The sequence below is a fragment of the Periplaneta americana genome, chromosome 2 (genome assembly GCF_040183065.1).
Source record: "Periplaneta americana isolate PAMFEO1 chromosome 2, P.americana_PAMFEO1_priV1, whole genome shotgun sequence".
Classification (NCBI taxonomy): domain Eukaryota; kingdom Metazoa; phylum Arthropoda; class Insecta; order Blattodea; family Blattidae; genus Periplaneta; species Periplaneta americana.
Genome location: NC_091118.1, coordinates 77435608 through 77456603, shown reverse-complemented (window position 1 = coordinate 77456603; position 20996 = coordinate 77435608). Strand labels below are relative to the sequence as shown.

Sequence of the window (20996 nt, the reverse complement as noted above, 5' to 3'; positions counted from 1 at the left end):
GCGAGGCTTTGGTGTCTGCAAATATATCGCTGAATGCCCTAAAGAATGAGGTATTTAAAAAATTTTTAGAGGATATTAGTGATTGAAAAATGCCACATGAATCAACTTTACAGAAAAGTATTTAATGGAAGTATACCAGAAGACGATGGAGGGTATAAGGCAAGACATAGGCAACCATGGTATATGGCTATCAATCAATGAGACTACAGATAGTTATGGCCATTCCATAGCCAATGTCGTAGTTGGGAAACTTGATCCTAAAGAACCAGGTAAGCGTCACCTGATTTACTGTAAGGTACTTGAGAAGATAAACCATTCTACTATAGTTTGTGCAGTCAAAATGCTTTGCACATTCTGTGGCCAAGACTGAACCAAGATGATCAGTTTTTGCTGTTACTCACAGACAGTGCAGCTTATATGTTGAAAACAGGGGAGACAATAACAACTTTCTACCCACAAGTCTTACACGTGACATGTCTGGCCCATGGACTCCATAGATTAGTGGAAGAGATCCGAAATAATTTCCCTCATGTGGATGCACTGGTTTCTTCGCAAAAAAAAATATTTCTTAAGGCCCTTCTTCGAATTAAAAAAAAATTAAAGAAATTCTACCACTAACACCTCTTCCTCCACAACTCATAACTCGCTGGGGGACCTGGCTGTTGGCCTGCCTTTATTATGCTGATCATTTTGAGAAGATTAAAGAAGTAGTAGACACCCTGGATGACACAAATCCTCGAAGCATTACGAGATTATTCCCTTGCTTTCATGAAGTCAAAATTCAGTGACATACTTGAAGCTATACATTGTTTGGAAAGTGCGTTTATATCGTTGAAACAGTCTATAGACATTGTTGCGTCAGTATCTCCCTCAATGGAAATTCCAGGACCTGTGGGTACAGCTTGCTCCTCAAAACTAAAACGGATTTCTTCAGCAAAACTCAGGATTTGACAAAATGAAGGAAGTGTGTGCAGTTCTTGAAGGGGAAAAAATTATAGGAAAACTACCTTGGGGTCCAGCATCCATGGCAGCATTGAAGCTGTTGAAAGGTCATTTTCATTATATAAAACATTGTTGACAGACAACAGAAAAAGATTTGCACCAGACAATTTAGAAATGTGGCTTGTCATATATTGTAACCTCATAATCAAAATCAAAATACACTCTGTCGCGACTTACATATGAGCTGGCAAGGGAGCCATTCAACTTAGAGTAACTGTGACTGCAGCTGCAGCTACCATCCACACAGGCATACGAAGAGATAATGACAGAACTAGAAGGAAAAAGAATGCAAATCTGGAGCGACTTCTACACCACAGACATGATGATCACAAGAAAATGGATGGCCGCGGGCTATGAGCTGAGATACATGACCTGCTTCGCGGTTCATGGATTCCATCACAAGGTATGTAGGACAAAGACTTTCCACCTGCCGGCAGAAGACTACATCTGTGAACTATGCTTGAAGAATTGTGATAGATATCATGCTATGTGGTGCACATGAAGATCAGTCTCCTTGACATGATTTTGCAGCGAGTGATTGTAGCTTCAAGCATATTTTGCTTACTTCTCATTATTATTATTATTATTATTATTATTATTATTATTATTATTATTATTATAGCAAGCAGTAAATTAGTTAAAGGAAAGTGTCGTCATGTCATATTAATCAGTTCAGATAAGAAAAATGGACATTGCCCGTTTCCTATATTACTTTTTGTGTAAAATTTATAAAGTGATAACAGATAGTGTGTTTATGGTTAAAAACCTAAAAAAAAGGCTATTTCCTTTACACAAAAAGGCCAAAATGCTCCTTTAAAAATCCTGAAAATCCCAACCCTGGTCATTACACATTGGTTCTCTTTTCTCACATTTTTCACTTCTTAGTTCACCTTCGTGTATGTTGTTACAGTACTATGTAAGAAATATGAGCACCTATGTAGATGTTCATGGAGGAGAAAAACAAGTCACAGGAAAGAAGTTATTGTTGATTCAGATTTATGGTCAAAGCCAAAGCACTCCAAATCTAAAGTAGGAAACCCTCTACTGATGAGCAGTCTCATGTAACGTTGTACAGTCTTAGAAAAAAATTTTGTCGCACAGATACATTTAAGTCCCAGAAAGAAGGCAGTGTGCATGATCAGACATACACGAAACAAAACTAATTTTATTACTTCAAATAGTCATCTTGTGACCCGAGTCGCACGTCCTCTGATCATGTGCACTGTCTCCTTTCTGGGATTTACAAAGTATCTGTGCGACAAAACTTTTTTCTAAGACTGTACAGTAGTTTCATTGTTCTTCAGATCATGGAGGTTGAACCAAATCTACACCTTTTCCATTGTATTTCAGAAAATATCAATTTAATTTCAGAAATTATCAAATGTGTTTCAGATTAGTCAATTGTATTTCAGATGGTATCAAATGTATTTCAGATTTTGTATCTTCAATATTTTGTTTTATTTTTATTCTTATAAGGATTTTTAAAAATGTATTGTACTGTACTGTAAAATACTTCTTAATGCGGTAATAAATTCCAAAGTTATTTATCGAATTATTACATACAAACAATATTAATTTGACAGATTATTACTGTACAGTACAGTACAGTACTGTAGTCAATTCAATTTCGGAAAATAAGCAATGCATTTAAGATTGCATATTCACTTTTATTTCACAAAATAACAAATGTAGGCCTACTTGAGATTTTAACATATATTTAAAAAATGGAAAATGGATTTAAATAATCCTCAACTTTATTGCATTTCAGCGTCCGACAGGCATATTCTCCATGGCTATAAAGCTGCAGTGTGATGAATTGTACTGTGTTGTACTGCACAAACACAATCACCACCAACTTCTGAAATACAAATTATAGTTTCTGAAATACAATTGATGTTTTCTGAAATACAATTGATACTATCTGAAACTGAATTGACTAATCTGAAACACAATTGATAATTTCTAAAGTTAAATTGATATTTTCTGAAATACAACTGGAAACGATGTAGAGCAAGAGATTCCCTACTGACGACAAGTCTCGTGTAATGTTGTACAGAGTGATTTATATAGAACTGACACATTTCTTTCTTTAATTATTCCGTTGGAAATTCATTCAGTGACCCAATTTTAGCACCAAATTAAGCAGAATGTTCTGGAGTTCCGATTCCTTGTCACTAGATGCGCAGATGTTCATGTTTTATTCCTATTGTTGGCAGCACTAGATGCGCAGATGTTTATGTTTTATTCCTATTGTTGGCAGCTGTTTTCGACATTTTGTGTCAACGTGAAAATGCAGTACACATTAAATCAACGACTCTTTATGTGAACTCACAGAACTCACGCCATTGAGCCATCGAAAATCCACATGTCATCCATAAAGCACCTATGCACCCGGTTAAAATCGGAGTTTGGTGCGCAATATCCGCACAGAGAATAGTGGGGCCAATTTTTTTTTAACCAGACTGTGAACACTGCAGAGTACCAACTGATTTTCATGGAGTTTGTTGAGCAACTGGACGATGTAGAGCTGAGTCAAGGATATTTTCAGCAAGATGGCGCTACATGCCATACATCAAATGAATCCATGGAACTAATTGCAAGTTTCTTTGACGACCGAATAATTTCCAGGAATCTGTGGCCACCGAGATCTCCGGATTTGACAACGCCGGACTTCTTTCTATGGGGTTACTTAAAAGACAGGGTTTACGCCACATGTCCCCAGACATTGGACGATCTGAAGCACAACATCACACAGGAGATTCAAGCTATTGACAACAGAGTCCTCCAACGAGTGGCCAGTAACATGGAACGACGTGTTGAGTTGTGCCTTATGCAGGATGGAGGACATTTTCAACATTTGCTATAGAGGTAAATAATCTCCCAAAATTCCTCTACATTTTAGGTATAATAAGTTGTCGCTAGCACAATTTGTTTTGAAACAATTAATGAAAGAAATGTGTCAGTTCTATATAAATCACTCTGTATAATCATTTAAATGCTCCTTAGACCATGGAAATTGAACATGAATCGGATCCAATTTCACAGGTAGAAGCATCTAGTATTTCATAACAAGAGCAGAACATTGTTGCTTGGGAACAGTCATGGGATTGGTATTGTGCGTCTGGTTAAGTTGAGTCTGAGAAATGAATATGGCACTGTAAGTATCTTAAAATCAAAAGCTGGACTTGTTGTCACAGAAAACTTAGTAGAACTTAATTCTCGGTTTGACCATTTTGTAAATACATTGCAGGGGCACTAGGCAGTAGCTTGGAATGGTCTTAGTTATTGTAAAGATAGGGCGTGACATTAGCAGGAAAAACAATCATATGAATGTGGGATTTGTGGGGCTTTCTGAGATGCATGGCAGACCACAGGTGCACAATAGAGTGAAGAGTGTGAATCTGCTTCTTCATCGTGTTTTACTAGCAACAGAATGTCTTCAAATTGCTTTCACTGACATATCATTTATACATACACATAGTTATACTTCTCATAATTTGCTCATTTCTGTTGACAAGAGGAAGACAGGCGACATTCGTGTTTGTGATGAGTATAACATAAGAACACCATTACAAGATAGGAAACCTGGATCAGAATGGGTTAGAAATTTCTGCAAACATAACTGTTTATCAAACAAAAAATTGGCGGCATTTGAGAAAGTTTGCAGAAAGAAACGTGTCCTTTCTCTTGCTTGTATATAAGTTTTATGACCTTTTGGAAAGCACAGCAAGGGATGGAGCTGAAAATTGAAAATATGCCAGCGCATTGGTGGAATTTAAATGAAACAAGACAAACATGCAGCCACGGTCATCTAGAGATGCTGGACTTATAATCCTGTGGATCCAGGTTTGATTCCAGTGTACTCCTGATTTATAACTTGTGTTGGGTCTATGGTCCAGGTAACACAATGGTTTTCTCCAGGAGCTCTGGTTCTCCTGTGACATCTCAACAAATCTCCATCATCTCATCTCAGCACAGTCTCAGTAAATTGATCTATGAACAGTCAAGTACCAGTCATTAGTGGAGGAAGAGGTTAACTGCTGAAACATGATCCAGTAAAACTGAAAGGTATTGCAGGGAAAGGGCAGAAAATCCACAAAACTATACAAGATCAAGGAGGTTATCTACTACTGTAAATTTGCATATGTTATGCCTGGAGCATGATTGAGAAAAAAATTCTTTATAGTACAGTGATCCCGAGTATTTACTCAAATATGTTTACAGTCAATAGGTCCCAGACAATGTGGAAAGTTACACAAATTGTAGTAATGATTTGCAATGTTTAAAAAATCTTCTTTAGTTGGGATTTGCATATGCAGTGGATGGAATGTTTGCCACAGTCTAAGATCTTTACTACTTCTTTGATTATTTCCGAGACTCTTGATTTCTCTATGCGAAAAGAAAATGCTAATCTTCTAAAAGACATCCCAATAGATAAATATCTGTAAAACGAATAACAATTTAATCACATTAATGCACAACACACAATTTATTACTACATATAAAATTTCATGAAAATTTAATTTGTTAGGTGAAGCTGTTAGAAACAAATGAAAGTCTCTGAGAGACAAATTCAGAAAAGTGGTGGCCTCCATTCCATAGAAAAGATCTGGTGATGCTGGCAGGAAACAAGATCCTTCAAGTACTTGGCCACTCTATAAAAGTCTGTTATTGAAAAGCAAGTTTCAACATAGGCTTAGCTATGGAAACTTTCCTATCCCAACAGAAACTTTACTGACAGATGACAATCTAGGCACTGAAAGCTTGGACTTTGAAAAGACTGAAGGGGAAGACACTACCCCATCACATCCACCTTCTCTGGCGACCAGTAGCGGCTGGTGATCAAAATAATGAGTGTGCTACAATTCCTATATTGGCCTACTGCATACACTTATATGTATTTATCTTAATTTGAGACTCGCCTAGTGACGAAATATGAAGTCCATACGACGTTCCTTCCTACTGCAGAACCTGTCAATTACCCTGGTGTTAAACCCTTCATCTTGGACATCATATTCTTTTCTGTTGACAGTGTTGCAAGAGCAGTGAGGCGATCCTATGACATAGTGTTCCTTAAAAACGTTTTTATGCGTTTTAAGCAAGAAAAACATCCTTCTGGCTCAGCAGTGGTCATTGGTGTTGTAACCAAAATATTTAACAACTTCGTTACTTCACAGAATGGATCCTGTGAATTGTTGGAGGCTATGTATCATAACAATTGAAAAGCTCCATCTATATTCCGGAAGGCAGGTGTTCCGTATAGAACTCAAAGTTGCGTCTTTAACACTCTTTTGTTCAGTACAGTATAGCTGTTGACAGCAACTTCAAGTTCGCGTTCAGGAAAATTAGGCTATGCGAAAAATTGCCAGAAAATTTGTTGTTTAACAATTTTGTTGCGTCTAGATAGCTTAAAGACTGGAAACGGTGAGTAGTTTTTGAATTATACGGTCACATACTTCCTTGGCTTCAGTTTTCTGAGATTCCATTCTCCGTCGCTTGCTGACTGGTTCAGGAGAAACCCCAAAAACCAAGTAGATGGCAGCAGCAGTCGGACACTTGAATTACCAAATAGGCCTACATTGTAAATAGTTCCGAGTTCCTCCACAAACAAGCATTCTTTCGTTACGCTTTACTTTTGCAATCTCCAAGCTGTGTTGTGCTGAAGCTGATTACAGCACTTCCCCGCGTAAAAATAGCCAATCAGAGCAGTGATTTCAGCTTCGCACATGCACAATAATTGTCTAGATTTTCATGTAGAGTTCTGAGTAGCACATTGTACCCCCTGAGGCACCAAAGAGCTAAGAGCGAAGAACTAAACACTCTATAACGCGTCATGAACATAACCACGGGAAATTGTCAAATGGCAGATCAGATACTATGGTGGTATTGGAAATACATTATTTGAGCAAAAATTATCATTGTGCTGTAGCATTGTAGCGGCCCGTCCCTGCTGACGACAACAGGCAGTACAAGCCATAAGAGGTGGTCTACTTGTTCTACTTGCACGGAGGATCTTGCAATGAAGAATGTTACCATCGAGATTGAAAAGCTGCGATATTTTCAAAATAAAGCATCGAAAGTGAAAGTGGAAGATATGAGAATCTCAACTTCTTTAAAAGCATACTGCCTCATGCAAAAACTCTTTCTCCCAATGGGAAACTAAATTTCAGAATTAAATTGATGCAGCTTCTACAGGGGATGAAAGAGCCATCTGATTAAAAAGGAAGTGGAACTGATGACATGAAAAAAATAATTATAATGTGCAAAAGATAATACTTGGTAGCATAATGCGTTCTTCTGTCTATATTGGTCTTCCATGACAATTCCTCCACTTCTGACAACAATAATTTGTATTCTTGCTTCCAGGATGATACGTCCACAGCAATATGTCCATCAGACAATTTGTCCACTATCTCACGTTTGCAGCTATTTTTCCCAAAGAAATTAGTCCAGCAAACGTTTCGTCCACCAAAAAATTTGTCCATTAATATTTCGGTCAAGAATTATTGTTTCCATAATTTTTTCCCAATTTTTCTTTGTCCACTAGTTTCTGTGCCAACTAAATATTTTATCCTCGAATATTTTGTTCATTTTTGGGTAACAAGTACTTTCAAAATGCAATTTAAAAAAGAAGGGTTGCAATGGAAATGTATTTAATTATTTTGTAGCATAATAATGTTAATTTCTATGGAAATATGTAGTTCACTGGTTCAGTATTAAATTTTGAAGTAAGTGAAAACATTTAAAATGGCTAATATGATAAGAACTATAAGAGGGTGGGATATGCTAGTCCACAACAATTATACTTACCACTTTCATTCACACGGTAGAAATGGCAGAAGTACATATTGGCGCTGTGAAGAAAAGGAAATATGCAATGCCCATTTCGAATAGCCTAACTTGAAATTTCATAACATTTTATTTGTTCATCATATTGTACGTTTTTATAGTGAGTAAATACGTATTATTAGATTGAATGTTGTTGTTGTTGTTATTATTAATATTATTATTATTATTATTATTATTATTATTATTATTATTATTGCCATGTATGGTGGGTCCCTATCACCACGGCATGGCGCGTCCTCAGGTTGCGGATAGAGGAGACGGCCTCCAGATATGGAGGGTAGCTGCGAATATATTGAATAAGCAGTCGTGGACAGCCGATAAGGGGTGGTCCTCCAGCTTGGGGGTTGGGCGAAGGGCTAACAACCCATCACCGTAAAAAACAGCTTGTTACGAATTCCTACAATAAGCCTCGGAATAGGACTGATTCTCTGGCACGACCACAGCAAAGGAATAAGGTTTTGAGATTTGGCACTTGGAACGTAACTAGTCTTTATAGAACAGGAGGGGTAACATTAGTAGCAAAAGAACTAGCTAGATATAGAATAGACTTCGTAGGAGTACAAGAGGTTAGGTTAGATGGGAATGGCATATCACAAATAGGAGATTACTTGTTGTATTATGGGGAAGGAAACAATAATCACCAATTAGGAACAGGATTCTTTGTACATAAAAGAATAAAATCAGCAGTAAAAAAGGTCGAATTTATCAGTGACAGGTTATCATATTTAGTACTTAAGGGTAGATGGTGCGACATCATAGTTATAAATGCTCACGCCCCTACAGAAGAGAAAGACGACTATATAAAGGATAGCTTCTATGAGGAATTGGAACATACTTTTGATCAGTTCCCTAGATATCACATGAAAATTTTATTGGGGGATTTCAACACTAAAGTAGGACGGGAGGATATTTTTAGACCAACTATCGGAAAAGAGAGCCTACACGCAATTAGTAGTGACAATGGAGTTAGATTAGTCAACTTTGCCACATCGAAAAATTTAATTGTCAAAAGTACAACATTCCCCCATAAGGATATACATAAATATACTTGGACTTCTCCAGATGGATTGACACACAACCAAATAGATCACATCTTGATAGATAAACGGAGACATACTAGTATAGTAGATATTCGAACTTTCAGGGGTGCAGACTGTAATTCTGACCATTATTTGGTGATTGGAGAATTAAGAGAAAGATTATCAGTAGCCAAGCGAGTAGAGCAACAAGTTAATATTACTAAATTCAATATTTTGAAATTAAAGGACGAGGAAGCTAAGCAAAATTATCAGGTCGAAATTTCGAATAGGTTTGCCACTTTAGAAAGTTCCGACGAAGTTGAGAAAGAATTAGATGTTAATAGCGTGTGGGAAAATATCAGAGATAGTATCAAAATTGCAGCTGAGCAGAGCATAGGTTATTATGAAACTAAGAAAAAGAAACCGTGGTTTGATGAAGATTGTTGCATGGTAGTAGAAAGAAGGAAACAGGCAAAATTGAAATTCTTACAGGATCCAGTTGAGGAGAAGAGAGATAATTATTTCAATGAAAGACGGGAAGCAAGTCGTACACTTAGGAATAAAAAGAGAGGTTACTTGAAGGAAAAACTGAATGAGGTAGAAACAAATAGTAAGAATAAAAACATTCGAGATTTATATAAGGGTATAAAGGAATTTAAGAACGGATATCAGCCAAGGGTAAACGTGATCAAGGATGAGAATGGTGACTTGCTTGCAGACTCTCCATCAATCCTAAACAGATGGAAAAACTATTTTGCGCAACTACTAAATGTACATAGGCCAAATAGAAATGATCGGGACGAAATTGAAATACAAACTGCTGAGCCATTTATACCCGAACCCACGCTTTCAGAAGTCGAAATTGCGATAGAAAATCTGAAAAAGTACAAGTCTCCAGGTATCGATCAAATTCCAGCAGAATTAATACAAGAGGGTGGAAGTGCATTATATAGCGAAATTTATAAACTTGTACTTGCTATTTGGGAAAAGGAAATTGTACCAGAACAATGGAAGGAGTCCATAATTGTACCTATTTTTAAAAAGGGGGACAAAACCAACTGTGGTAACTTTCGAGGAATATCACTTTTGTTGACGTCGTACAAAATTTTGTCCAATATTCTTTTGAGGAGATTAACTCCGTACGTAGATGAAATTATTGGGGATCATCAGTGCGGTTTTCGGCATAATAGATCGACTATTGATCAGATTTTTTGTATTCGGCAGATAATGGAGAAAAAATGGGAGTATAAGGGTACAGTACATCAGTTATTCATAGATTTCAAAAAGGCTTATGACTCGGTTAAGAGGGAAGTATTATATGATATTCTTATTGAATTTGGTATTCCCAAGAAACTAGTTCGATTAATTAAAATGTGTCTCAGTGAAACATACAGCAGAGTCCGTATAGGTCAGTTTCTATCTGATGCTTTTCCAATTCACTGCGGGCTAAAGCAGGGAGATGCACTATCACCTTTACTTTTTAACTTCGCTTTAGAATATGCCATTAGGAAAGTTCAGGATAACAGGCAGGGTTTGGAATTGAACGGGCTACATCAGCTTCTTGTCTATGCGGATGACGTGAATATGTTAGGAGAAAATACACAAACGGTTAGGGAAAACACGGAAATTTTACTTGAAGCAAGTAAAGCGATCGGTTTGGAAGTAAATCCCGAAAAGACAAAGTATATGATTATGTCTCGTGACGGGAATATTGTACGAAATGGAAATATAAATATTGGAGATTTATCCTTCGAAGAGGTGGAAAAATTCAAATATCTTGGAGCAACAGTAACAAATATAAATGACACTCGGGAGGAAATTAAACGCAGAATAAATATGGGAAATGCGTGTTATTATTCGGTTGAGAAGCTCTTATCATCCAGTCTGCTGTCCAAAAATCTGAAAGTTAGAATTTATAAAACAGTTATATTACCGGTTCTTCTATATGGCTGTGAAACTTGGACTCTCACTCTGAGAGAGGAACATAGGTTAAGGGTTTTTGAGAATAAGGTGCTTAGGAAAATATTTGGGGCTAAGCGGGATGAAGTTACAGGAGAATGGAGAAAGTTACACAACACAGAACTGCACGCATTGTATTCTTCACCTGACATAATTAGGAACTTGAAATCCAGACGTTTGAGATGGGCAGGGCATGTAGCACGTATGGGCGAATCCAGAAATGCATATAGAGTGTTAGTTGGGAGACCGGAGGGAAAAAGACCTTTAGGGAGGCCGAGACGTAGATGGGAGGATAATATTAAAATGGATTTGAGGGAGGTGGGGTATGATGATAGAGACTGGCTTAATCTTGCACAGGATAGGGACCGATGGCGGGCTTATGTGAGGGCGGCAATGAACCTTCGGGTTCCTTAAAAGCCATTTGTAAGTAAGTATTATTATTGCAGTAGTGGTAGTGGTATAGTAGTAATAATGTATTAGTTTTAAACCATTTATGCAAATTGACAATCAAGAATATTGGACGCAGTGTATTGGACGAGACAATAAAATGGACAACTTAATAAAGAAGGCAAAGATAAATGTAGGACATAATAAAATGTGGACCAAACTTTCAGAGGACAAAATAACACAATGGATATTTAAACTGTGCATGAAATAATAGTGGACATAAAACACCAGAGGACGAAAAAATATTGTGGACAGAATATCAAAGAGACATGTGAAACAATGGGCGAAATATCTGTGGGCATAGCGTCTGGGAACTGTATTCTCACATATCGACACGCCAGTTCGAAAAGGCAACAACTTAAAAAACTGATTTTTCGAGTTAGCCATACCATTAGAATGACAGAAATAGACTCTTCCTAGCTCAATACAGCAACAACTCATAACGTTGTATATACACAGCATATATGAGGGCTAAATTCTTATGGAACTGACAGTATCTAATCAAATAACCATTCCAAAAAGGCAACAATTCGAAATGTTTCCTTCTTGATCTGTGACATTCTTATTTCACCATTTCAAAACAACAACAACAACAACAACTCGAAATATTTACTGCTGTGCTATTTTCATTTAACAGTAGTTGGTAGGGCATAGTTATTTTCTTTTGACCTCAAAGGTAATGAATGAGCATTTATTCTGTCCTGTTCTAAATGCAATTTTGTCTTTTTAGTAGTGATTTTAAATTAAAATAAGATGACTAAACTTCTACATTCTGTGTAAATCTTAACTATAAAATACATTATAATTAAAGGAAATATACTACAGTTGTATGAGCACTTTTTATGTCTATTGAGTACATGTTTCGGGGAATGCTTCCCTATCTTCAATGATATCAAGACTGCAACGAAAACAATTGCAATTAATAACTAAGTTACTTATCATATGTTAAAAGTTGAAAATTTTAAAAGAATTTAAAAAAACAATAAATTGTCATGAAATTACAGTAATTTACAATATCTTTTGTTGACTTAAAATGTTTAAAATAAAAATAAAATATATTAAATTCTGACAACACAAATTATATTTTATCTTCTATGTATGAATGTACTAAAATATTGAAAAATGTTTGTAGGAAACTGCATTAATTGTATAATTTGTTTGAATTAAAAGATGTGAAAGTTTAAGATTTCGTATAAAGAATTAAATGAGATAATATCTTGTGATGTGTATAAATTATCTAACAAATTGAAAAAGACCACTTTTTACAAAAATAAAAAATGAAGACTAGACAAGAGTGCAATTTGGATGATTTATTCATGAAAGTGGTTCTGGATACTTGATCTGTGTTCCAGTGTAGCATGATGTGAACTGACAGAGGCAAAAGTGGTGATAGAAGCTGCATTAACTTGTAACTACGTTGGTCTTTTACTGTTTAATTCGGAAGTAATATATTGGTCAAACAGAATATTTCTTTCGTGAATTGTTTTTTCATGGAGATTATGGGGATATGCTCATACAACTGTAGTATATTTCCTTCAATTTTAATGTCTTTTATCGATTTTATGAACACTGTAACAAAAATTTGACCAAAAATGTGTATTTTATTATTAACTCTTAACCAGTCTTCATTCAATCACACAGAACTTTCTGTTGCACACATGCAGAATGGCAATGCAATTGAAAGAGAGAAAAAGAAAGCTCTGTTCCATCAAACTGATTTCTACTTGCTAGGAAAAAAGGACACCCTTGTAATACAATTGAGATGGACACCACTGTCTTCTACGACATAAAAGGACTGCAACGATCTATTGGAAAACACTTCACAAGATGAAGATGGAAATAATGTCCTATTGAGCAAGCTCTGTTCATTCATAAGAATGGGAGAGAAATCTCTTGACATATTTACAAAACCAACTATTCTCAAAAAGAATATCTGAAGATCAATGTATACAGTCACCAATAAGGCAGGCCATCCACTCTTCAAACTCTAACTTTGGCTTACGAAAGTATACCAAACATTGCACATTTGAAGAATTTATATCCCCTTTGCCGTTGGTCCAATATAAGCACTAGTTTCTTTTATGAAATGAATGCTTTAATAGCATCTTCACCAGTATTGTTTCTCATTGCTCTGCAAAGATCATGACATGTCCAAGTGAAACTAGAGAAGACCCTGACTAGTTCAGGGAATTGTACTTTCATAATATTACTTATTGTCTGTGGCAGTGCTTGATTTAATGTAATAATGCATAAGGAATCAAATGATAGTGAATGCACTAGTCATTGAAATTAACAAAAAGGAAGAAGAAACTAAGCAGGTTAAGTAATGCTTCTAATTCTAACCTCATGTGTCTCCAGTCACATGAAAAAGCAAAATTATGTTCTTGTGAACTTTAGTGTTTTGATCTCATCGATGAAAACAGTAAGAGAAACATTATGTTGTTTGCTAATGTTCTTGGTTTTGAGTATCCTCCATTTGTCATCTTGCCAATTTAATAGCCACAATGAAATTAACTTCCACCTATGTGGGCTAATTTATTGCAAGTCTTGTATAGTTCAGATGATCTAGAAAAAATGAAGCTGATGCCAATTTTTTAGATGCATAATTTTTACTTCAAGTTTGTGTAAAAAACAGGAAGAAAATATTGGAGGTATTGTTGTATGTAAATCAATTTTATCTTCGCATGGCATTGGAAGAAAAACTTTGACTTTCTGACAGCCTAAATGCGACATGAGAGGAAAGAACTCAAATCTTCTCCATCATAGGGAAGAACTCAAATCATCTCCATAAACCGAGTCCCGCAAAACATGATGCTGTCCATGATCATAATATAAACTTTTTCCTAAGGCAGGGGTAGCCATAACAGCCTGAACAAATCTAAAAGAATCCCTCTTCCTGAGAGTTTAAACACCAGGAAAACGTATGAAAAGTTTGAGATATATCATGATTAATGTCAAGTTTCCTAGGGACCTACAGTACCATCTTTAACACTTTAACACTAATATTATCTGTTTTGAATACCGAGATATAATTTTATTCATTATTTCAGAAGTATTTCCCTTTATTAATTTTTTTTAGCATATTTTCATAGTAGTTTATCTCCCACTATTAATACTGACAGACAGCACACTTTCTATGATTGGAAAAGAAATTTCTAATATTGATAGATTAAAGTTAATATATTTAGCTTGTTTTCATTCTATTATGAAATATACATAGTTTAATTTTTTTGAGGTAATTCCTTGAACAGCAAAAATGCTTTTATTTCACAAAAGAAAAATTTCGTTTAACAGCTGATGCATAAAAAATAGATTCTTGTAAACTTAATTTCAAAAGCGCGAAAACGGGTCTTTCCTAGTGAATCAGCAGTCGACAATGTATGTGAGTGAAATTGAGATCGAACATCTTATCTCTTGCAAGGTGTACAGTCATAAATTCATAATTATTAAACATATTATAATTATGGTATGTAGCGCATGTGCAGAAAATGCTATGGAAGGAAGGAGAAGAGCAGAAATTTCAATTTCAATTTTGCAAGATGGCTGCTCGCATAGAATATGTTAAACATCGGAAAGGCAAACTGTTGAGAAGTGGCGAAAAGCAAATTGTTCTAAATGTGTTCAGTAAATTCTGTGAAAAGTATCCAACATTAAGTATTCAGGATAAAGTGAATTTGAAGGCAGAGTTTACTGGTGTTTATTCACCAAGCATTAACTCTGCACGCAGTGAAGTGATAAATAAAAGGCATTTATCTACACCGGGTAAAACGTGTAAACACAAAAAACCTGTGACAGAAGTGCAGTGTGATGAGTTTGTAAGAAGTGCAGTGCATCGTAAAGTGCATCACTTTTTTGAAATGAATGAGCCACCTACAATAAATAAAGCAATAACTTTTATAAATAGTGATCCTGACTTGTCAAACTTCAAGAAGACAAGTCTTCACAATATTCTGCGGGAGATCAGGTTTGAGTTTGTACAGAGAAACAGACAGAACATTATTGTTGATTGCGAAGATATATTATTGTGGCACCGAAAGTATTTGAGGAAAATACGAGAATATAGGCGAGAGTTATATTTTCTTGATGAGACATGGGTCGACGAAGGTCATGCTGTTTCTAAAGTGTGAGTAGATTCTACCATAAAAACAAAAAGCAGGCATTTTTGTCAGGGCTGACTACTGGGTTGAAAAATCCAACTGGGAAAGGTAGGCGTCTCATTTTACTTCACATAGGAAGTGAAGATGGTTTTGTGGAGGGTGAGGAGTTCATTATGGAATCAAAGAAAACCTTGGACTGTGATGAAGAGATGACCAGCAATGTCTTCATAAATTGGTTTAAAGGAATTTTATCTTCGCTTGCACCTAACAGTGGACAATGCGTCCTTCCATAGTGAAAAGTTGGATCGCGTTCCCACTAAGCAGTGGCTGAAAAAAAGATATGATCAAGTAGATGGATGCGAAAAGAATAGGATACAGCATGGACATGGTGAAGGATGAACCGACAGAAGAAATAAAGATAACCAACATTAACAAGAAGTTCGACAAATATGTTGTGGATTCCATGGGAGGTCATACAGTGTTAAGACTCCCTCCTTATCACTGTGTATTAAATCCCATAGAAGCCGTTTGGAGCAAAGTGAAAGGGTATGTTGCCCTAAATAATAAATCTTCTAAACTTAATGAAGTCAGAACCTTACTGAACAAAGGCTTAAAGTTGGTAACACCTAATATGTGGCAGTCATTCATACGCCATGAAAAAGAAGAGGAGGAGAAATTCTGGAAATTGGACAGTCTGTGCGACACCACTGTTGACCGGTTCGTTATCAACCCAGCTGAGTGCTGCAGCAGCAGCAGTGAAGAGGAAGAGGGGAGTTTCCTGGAAGGAGTCCACGTCTTATCTGATTCTGATTAGGTAGGCAATTAAAATAGTTATTTTATGTCTTTCATTGATATTAGTAGGCCTCTGATACTCTTAACAGGCCTGTTCATGACATCGGATCTGGATTGCATTCATATTTACTTACTTCAGTCGTCATTTTTCCGATTTTCTCGTAAGAACATGACTTCTACCAAGTGGTGACAGTTATATACAGTTAAAAGTGACAGCCGCATGGCAAGTAAAGTAGTGCCGCAATTCTGTCCAATCACAGCAGCTCACAGATGGATATCTTTTGCAGCTTTGTTTATAGTACAACATATTCTTAGCCCGGGTATCATATATACATATTAAGGGTCGTAAAACGATCTGAAATGTAATAAAGTTTTTTGTCAGAAGTCAACTGGGAAATTAAAGCACTTGATGCTACGTAATGTGTTGCTCATACCAGAAAGTCTAAATCCATGATTGTAATACTAAAAGAGTAAAAATGAGCATTAATGACGAAAAAATTAAATCTGCAACAAAGAAATGTACAACTCTAAGAAAACTGAAGTTTGTGAATTTGACTGTCTATTGCATAGTAAGGCATGTCTCATTAAAAAGGCAATGTTACCTGTCATTATGATAATGGAAAAAATGATGTGACCATGTAATTCAAATTTTAAACAAGTATCATCAAACTGAAGAACTCGATGACATTGTGGTCTGCTAAATTATCACTCGAGATGGCAATTCTAGTGGTAGTCTGAGTGCAGTACATGACACAGACTCAAGTCTTGATGACATGTAATTCTGCCTTTAGACAAACCTGCACAAATCAACCCCTCTGACCAGTAGGTTTTTTTTTAAGTTGGCTATTTAACGACGCTGTATCAACTACTAGGTTATTTAGCGTCGATGAGATTGGTGATAACGAGATGGTATTTGGCAAGATGAGGTCGAGGATTCGCCATAGATTACCTGGTATTCACCTTACGGTTGGGGAAAACCTCGGAAAAACCCAACCAGGTAATCAGCCCAACGAACCCGCGCCCGAACACAACTTCAGACCGGCAGGCAAGCGCCTTAACCGACTGAACCATGCCAGTGGCACCAGTAGGGTGGACGTAAGTAGGCCTATTCCGTTCGAAAACTTTTCTACTAATTGTCGGACTATATCACAATGACGGATTATTGTCTAACGTTAGCAGAGTGACTGCATTTCTTGAAGGATTGTACAGGCATTTCGCCCCCCCCCCCCCCCCATTTCTGCAAGTAGTGGAAGAGAACCGACTGATAGTACTCTGCTTCCCCTCTCTGGATTAAAAGTTAATACACTTTAGTACATAGGTATCCAAAAGTAAATTCTCAAGAAATAAATAAAATGTAATACATCATCAATACAAAACATAAAAATAATTTCTCTAAGTAATCAATTTCCCTAACATATTTCCAGAGGGATGTATGCTATGAATTCATAAAGTTTTTAATTTTCTACCCTCAGAAGACAAATAAAAATAAATTTAAATCTGACCTCAAAAAGTGTCTATGTTCACACACTTTTTATTTTGTAAATTACTTTTTTTATATTTAGGCAGGCATAAAGACATAAAAATAATCTCCCTAAGCAATCAGTTTCTCTAATATGTTTCCAGAGGGATGTACGCTATGAAAGCATAAAGATTTTCAAGTTTCTACCCTCAGAAATAAAATTAATAGACATAAAAATACAATATACAGTAAATATGACCCCAAAAAGTGTCTATGTTCGAACACTTTTTTTTCTATAAATTACTTTCTTATATTTAGGCAGTAATTTTTTCTCCCTTCTACTTATGTTTAAGTATATGTAACTAATTTTTAGGCTATAAATATGTGTATATACCACGTACTTAGGTGTAAGTTCTTATCTGTTATACTATATTCAGCTGTCTTTGAACACGTGTATCTGAATTTCATGTATGTAATAAACAATCTAATCTTATGTGAATTTCGTGACTTTGTTTATATGGAATGCAAACCAAACAAACCATATTTTCTGTCATTCTACTAGCTGAACTGTAAGAAATTGCTGTTGCAATGTTGCCAAACTCAGATGCTTTGCCTATAAACAAGGAAGGCTTAGCCTGAACACAACAATTATTGCAAATCTGGCAACACTGAGTGGATTTTTTTTTAAGAATAAGTAACTTCATCAGAACTACTAAATTCTGAAGAAATTAACCTAAGAGGAAGTCTCGATCCAATATCACCTTACACTGCTTACATTTGCAGAAATATAACCACCATATCCTGCTGTTACTAAGAGCTGACATCTTGTGCAGGCTGCAGGGACAATGCGAACTCACAGTCCCTTGTTAAAGTACACATATCGAGGCAGTTCCCGACCAGCACATGTTTCCTTCAGCTTCATGAACATCTCTGGCTCCAGCCACTCCAAAGTTGAGGTCTTCAGAGAACTGAAACACGAGAAACAAGAAAGCATAAGAATGCGAAAGTTTTTATATTGAGAACAATAACAAACTGATTGAGACAAGTGTTTCACCAAAAGGAAAAGAGAAAAAACTGAAACAAAGAGGCTCAAAACTGAAATTTGAAAATTGCTAAAAAAAATGGTATGTTGAAGTACGATCCCCGGCGCTGGAGCGAATATTTCTCCTCTAATAACAATTGTTACCATAACAGATAAATTCTGTAGTATCAAAAATTAATCTTTACGTAGATTCTTCGCCCAACAGTACATATACTGTGGAATCCCGGCCACAAGTCACTCAATTGAGTGCACCCGTTTTATAATGTCAGTTGATTCAATATATGTCAACATGGAGTAAGCTACAAAGGGAAAAAACACTAGAGGAGAGGGATTCGATGTGGCACTGTGGATTAAACTTTGCATAGCTCTGTGGTCAGAGCACTTGGTACATAGAACCAAGGACCCGGGTTCGATCCCCAGTGCCGGAACGAATTTTTCTCCTCTAATAACAATTGAAGAGTCCACTTTAAGAATGATGGATGTCATTTGGAATACATTTTTCAGGAGAAGCAATTGAAAGTTTGAAATGCTCAGCACTCAAAGCTAAACTGTGATTTTCCGATCATTACTGGACAATGACTATCAGTGTTAATGCCATATAACTCTCTATGTACATTCTATATGTCTTAAGCTATGCATTGACAGTCTTGGTTCATTTTCGACAAGAAAGTGTCATCCATCATTCTTGCAGTGGACTCTTCAATTGTAACTGTTAGTAGGTATAGAGAAAAAAGCTCGCGACAATGGAAACATTTGGTAATATGTAGGGACCAGTATTTTTTTTCACTTTCGGTGAAAATCCTGTTATTTTTAAGGGATGTTACATCACTATTATGCAAAAGAGCTGTTGTTTTTAAAAGGAAAGAGACCCTTTAATTACCCATATTGAGGACTTAAAGGAACCACCCTTGACAATAGCTCAGTGTCCAATCCCGTGGTGCAGCTGTTAGTACTTTTACATACTGTGTGTAAAATGAACAAACAGGATGGGCTACTCAACAATATAGTACTGATCAGCTTGGTGAGAAAATGACCAACCTGATATTTATTCTTCTTCATATATCAGGCCTCTCTCTTTTTACTTTTCTATCCAGCCTCCCTTAACTCAATCTTGTTGTCTTCGACCTCAATGGTATTAGAGCATTCGAGGTCTATAGGATCATTTCATCTTACTTCTCTCTACACATATACTTCCCTCTTAACAATCTCATGCTGGATTGCCATGGTATAGAGGAACGTCCTCATATGGCAGATGAATTGGTCGATGAATGTTGAATGTCATGTTTTATTTAACGACGCTCACAACTGCAAAGGTTATATCAGTGTCGCCAAATGTGCCGGAATTTTGTCCCGCAGGAGTTCTTTTACATGCCAGTAAATCTACTCACATGAGCCTGTCGCATTTAAGCACACTTAAATGCCATCGACCTGGCCCAGGATTGAACCCGTAACCTTGGGCATAGAAGGCCAGCGCTATACAAACTCGCCAACCAGGTCGACTGGTCAATGAATTTTGATCTGAATCCTCCTGACTAGGCGCAAAGGGCCCGTAGACCAACAGCAAATGAGGTCCTCCAATCATATTGGGGCTTGTTCAAGAACGATGCAACTGCCAAAAATGCAAAACAATGGTGTTCTTTCTAAAAACCAGTTGAAAACTGCTCATGAAAATGCGTCCCATTGCAAAATATTCTGAAGTTAAAAAAAGTCTCCCATTTGGATCTCTGGAAATTAGAAATGATCATCTCTAAATATTGGGAGCTGAGAAGAAGAATGACTTTATTGTCAAATTCAGAGCATATGATATATACATAGCATGTCGCGTTATTTTTTAATAGATTTAGGTATTTTTAAAGGATGTCTGTGCCACTGTTACAGGTTTTCGGTGATAGCATTATGCATTTAAAAGATTCTAGGATTTTCAGAGATTTCTTTAAAGATTTATGTAACTTATTATCAATATCATAATCTTGTTCGAAGCTATGTTATTAACAAAGTAAAGTGTCTAACCTGGTATATGCTTCTGTTGTTTAACACTACTTTTGTTTCTATAGGTCTATTCCAAACATTTCCACTTCATCCAAACAAAACTGTGCCTGTTGGATCATATCCTGTAACATTCGCTGAAGTACATGGTTGTCAACGTTGTTAACTTTATTCCTGGTGTTTTCTCGAAGCTAAGCAAGTGTCACTGACTGATTTATATAGACTTTGTCCTTTAGTTAGCCCTAAAGAAAGAACTCTGGAGAGATTAAATCTGATGATGTAGAGCCGGGGGGGGGGGGAGGACAGATTCTTTCAAATTATGCAAGGCCATCCAAGCAGTTGGC

The 20996-nt window shown here is 36.3% G+C and overlaps 1 protein-coding gene across 2 annotated transcripts in view; it reads right to left on the bottom strand.

Annotated features, from left to right (window-relative positions):
- Sfxn2 (sideroflexin 2) overlaps positions 1-20996 on the bottom strand; it is a 90035-nt gene that overhangs the window by 22776 nt on the left and 46263 nt on the right. The window contains exon 8 of one of the 2 annotated variants that reach the window (XR_011330910.1): positions 18400-18592. Coding sequence is in view for 1 of the 2 variants with exons in the window: in XM_069818005.1 (XP_069674106.1) it covers positions 18478-18592 (115 nt within the window). In the remaining variant the exon portion in view is untranslated. Of the gene's footprint in view, positions 1-17535; positions 18593-20996 lie in introns of those variants that run through there. The other variant, XM_069818005.1, reaches the window with a different exon arrangement.